This window comes from Sphaeroforma arctica, assembly GCF_001186125.1.
Source record: "Sphaeroforma arctica JP610 unplaced genomic scaffold supercont1.1895, whole genome shotgun sequence".
NCBI lineage: Eukaryota > Ichthyosporea > Ichthyophonida > Sphaeroforma > Sphaeroforma arctica.
In genome coordinates this window covers 1-3,230 of record NW_014038663.1, presented here as the reverse complement: position 1 = coordinate 3,230, position 3,230 = coordinate 1, and the positions used below count along the sequence as shown (strand labels likewise).

General features: G+C 44.8%; 1 protein-coding gene across 1 annotated transcript; it reads left to right on the top strand.

Annotated features, from left to right (window-relative positions):
- Positions 1 to 763: 763 nt before the first annotated feature.
- Positions 764 to 3,215, top strand: SARC_11817 (hypothetical protein; the record flags this gene model as incomplete). Its single annotated transcript, XM_014294090.1, has 3 exons — positions 764 to 865; positions 1,620 to 2,570; positions 3,100 to 3,215. Coding segments are annotated over 3 exons (1,169 nt in total), but the record flags the coding sequence as incomplete, so codon positions are not given.
- Positions 3,216 to 3,230: the final 15 nt, after the last annotated feature.

Here is a 3,230-nt window from a genome sequence, read left to right as displayed (position 1 = left end):
GCAGCATTCATATTCATATTCATGTAAAATCATTTAACGTTAGTTACGAGTGAGCGAGTACGCCAAGATCAGGTGGAACAAATTTCCGAAACAGACTCGACCGAAACATCGCCTATTCCGTCTCTCAAGATTGCGCACTCTCTCACAACATTGGATATTACAGCGAATACAGGTATGTAAAGTAAATCGAGAAGGAAAGGGGAATTACAGGCATATAGTGTGAGTTAACAGGTGCATGTTGTGGCATTAGTGCACCACAGTAGGCGGCTGGTGGGTCTTGTGGGAGAGTTTGATTGCGGTGCAGGCCCGTGCCAGGCTGAGAACATGTACGGCAAGAAGGGCATATAGTTGTAAAATCTGACGAAAATAACTGATGTATCGATGTGGGAGTGGTGGGCCTGCTAGACGTCTTTGCTGTGTCCGAAACACAGTATATTCATGGGCATGCGCTCCTTTTGTGGTGTGACGTTTGAGGCCGAACACCGACGATGGTTTAAAAAGCTAAGGATTCGGAGAAATTCAGGAGAAAGTCTATAGGACATGTAGGTCGACCCAGGTTAGCATTAAACAGTCTCTGGCTGTGGTTGTAAGCCTTGTACAACTACGCATACATAAAACGGCCGTCAAGTGCTCAACGTGCACTCTCGATGAAGTACTACGCCACTAGGCGTTGCAAGCAAGTGCACCTCTCTTACCTGTTTCATGGAGATTCAGGATTGAACCAACTGCTCATAACTAGAAATTGCTTACCTGTTTCAAACAGACCAGAGGATTTTGACATCCGCCCTCCAAAGCCCAGATTCGCAACGTGCTATCCAAGGCTCTCCATTCCCGCACGCAGACCTCGCCAATGATGATAGTGCTGGTACGTTAGTCTTTGTGGTTTGTGTGGTTTGTGCGTGTTGTTGTGTGTATGTATAATTATAAATGTACGTATAATGTCATGCATTCTATATTTTTAGCTCATGTTTGTTTGTACAGTATACGTGTTTATTGACCAGAATGGCGAATCGTTTATCTGTATACAGCCTTAGACTAACCGCCTAACTATACATCAACATCCGAAACGGGAAGCAAGGTGGTTCCGTCTCACTTAAAGCGAGTTAGTTCATTTTCACATGGCTTTAAATTTGTAAGCACGAAGGTCTATGTTATTTCAAGTTTAAGAGAGGGTATGCGCTTCCTGCAAAGACATGGGCTTTTACGAGCAGATTTTTCACTGGCATATCGCATGCGTGTTTAATGCTAAATTCTTTCGCTTTCGCTCTTCTATTGTGGTAAAAGGTGTATCATTCAAAATGTTTATGGTTATGCCGTTCGTTATCCTCATATTTTTGTTTAATGTTATCCACTACAAAACTCTAACTATCCACTATAATTTTTAGTATCCGTTCATGAATGTTATTGCTCAACAAAAGACGCTAGTTTCCATACCTATTACTCACTGCAGACGTGTAACCGTATTATATCATAACACTCGCCCACAACACTAGTATTTGTACACGAATCTTCGAATACTCCCTACAGTACACTGTCACCCGTACATTTGTCTATTGCTACCCACTTTAACCCCTGGTATTCGAACAGTGATCTAACACTATCCACTATTCGTGCCACAGATGGATTCCAGTCGTCCACCCTGGTCACGCATAAGAGAAACAAGCGCAGGAAACATAGCTTATCACGAGATGACACGAACAGTGGTGACCCTCACCGCACACCCGGCCCAGTCTCCGATCAATCGGATGCCGCCATTCTGCCGCTGAGCAGTCCCATACACACGTACAGCGGAAGCCCAGATCTGCACGTGCACACCCACCCACCCACACACACGCCTGCGCATACGCGGACGCACGCGCATACACACACGCCCACAGAAACACACAGGTACTCGCCAGCGAGAGATAGCGATGCAGAGATAGAGCACAGCTCCCCTGTGCCGTCCCATACGCAATCGCATGCCCACTCACACTCACACTCGCATTCACATTCGCATTCGCATAGACCTTTGTCGAAACCACACGCGCACACGTACGCGCATACACGCGCACCGCCGCACGCATATGTGCGTGAGGATGGACACGACCACGACCACGACCATGACCACGAGCACACACACTCCAATGCGAATAGCGTATCAAATGGTCTCGGGAAGAGTGCCGGACGGAAAGCGGGATCATCTCCGAGTCCGCGAACGTTTGCGTACGAGACTGTACCAGAGACGGCGCATGCATCGCGGTATCCGGCATACACACAGCCGCCCGCACACTCGCGGCGACAGAGCCCACACGCACACCCATACCCACACACGCACGACAATCGCCGAACACACAGACACACACATACTACACATGCACACCACTTGCGAGCGCCTTATACATGCGCCCCTTCTCACATGCCGTCGTATTCGTACGGCCTCCCGTATATGCCAACCCGAACACACTCGCACCCGCGTACACACTCGGCACCTGCGCATGAAGGACCTCATGTACAAGGGGAATACGTGTACCTGCCACACGCGGACGATGTCTGCCGTTGTGATTCGTTACCCCCAGAGCCCAGACATACAGGTGTGTAACAAACATAAAAACACGCATATATATATAGATATATATAAATGATAATATTATTATATTTTTATAATAATAATAATAATAATAATAATAATAGTAATAGTAATAGTATTATTACTATTATTAGTATTTCTATTATTATTATTATTAATTTCTTTATTCATATACAGAATGTATGTATGTATATGCATGTGTGTGTGTGTGTCTGTATGTATGTACTGTACGTATGTATGCATGTATGTATGTATGTATGTACCTATATATATATATATGTATGTATGTATATGTATGTATGTGTGTGTATGTATGTATGTAAATGAGTACATACAAGTTTGTACACGCAAATACATAAAAATATATCTGATTTGTTTGACATATATTCATACATTCGTGAAAATATATCGGATGTATGTAACGCTCTTGTACAAATTCATACGTAGGTTCGTCTCAATTTGTGTGTTGGTATATTTGTATGGTACTTTTGTGCATACTAATAGTCTGGAATAAACCGAACCGAATATCGCAGGACCACGAATGCCCAAACTTCCACCGCCAGGCACCGCGACTGCTGTTTCTGACGAGGCCTTGGCCGATATGCTGATGAGTTGGTATCACGCGGGCTACAATACAGGCAAAATGCAGGTTCGTCTTCAGAGT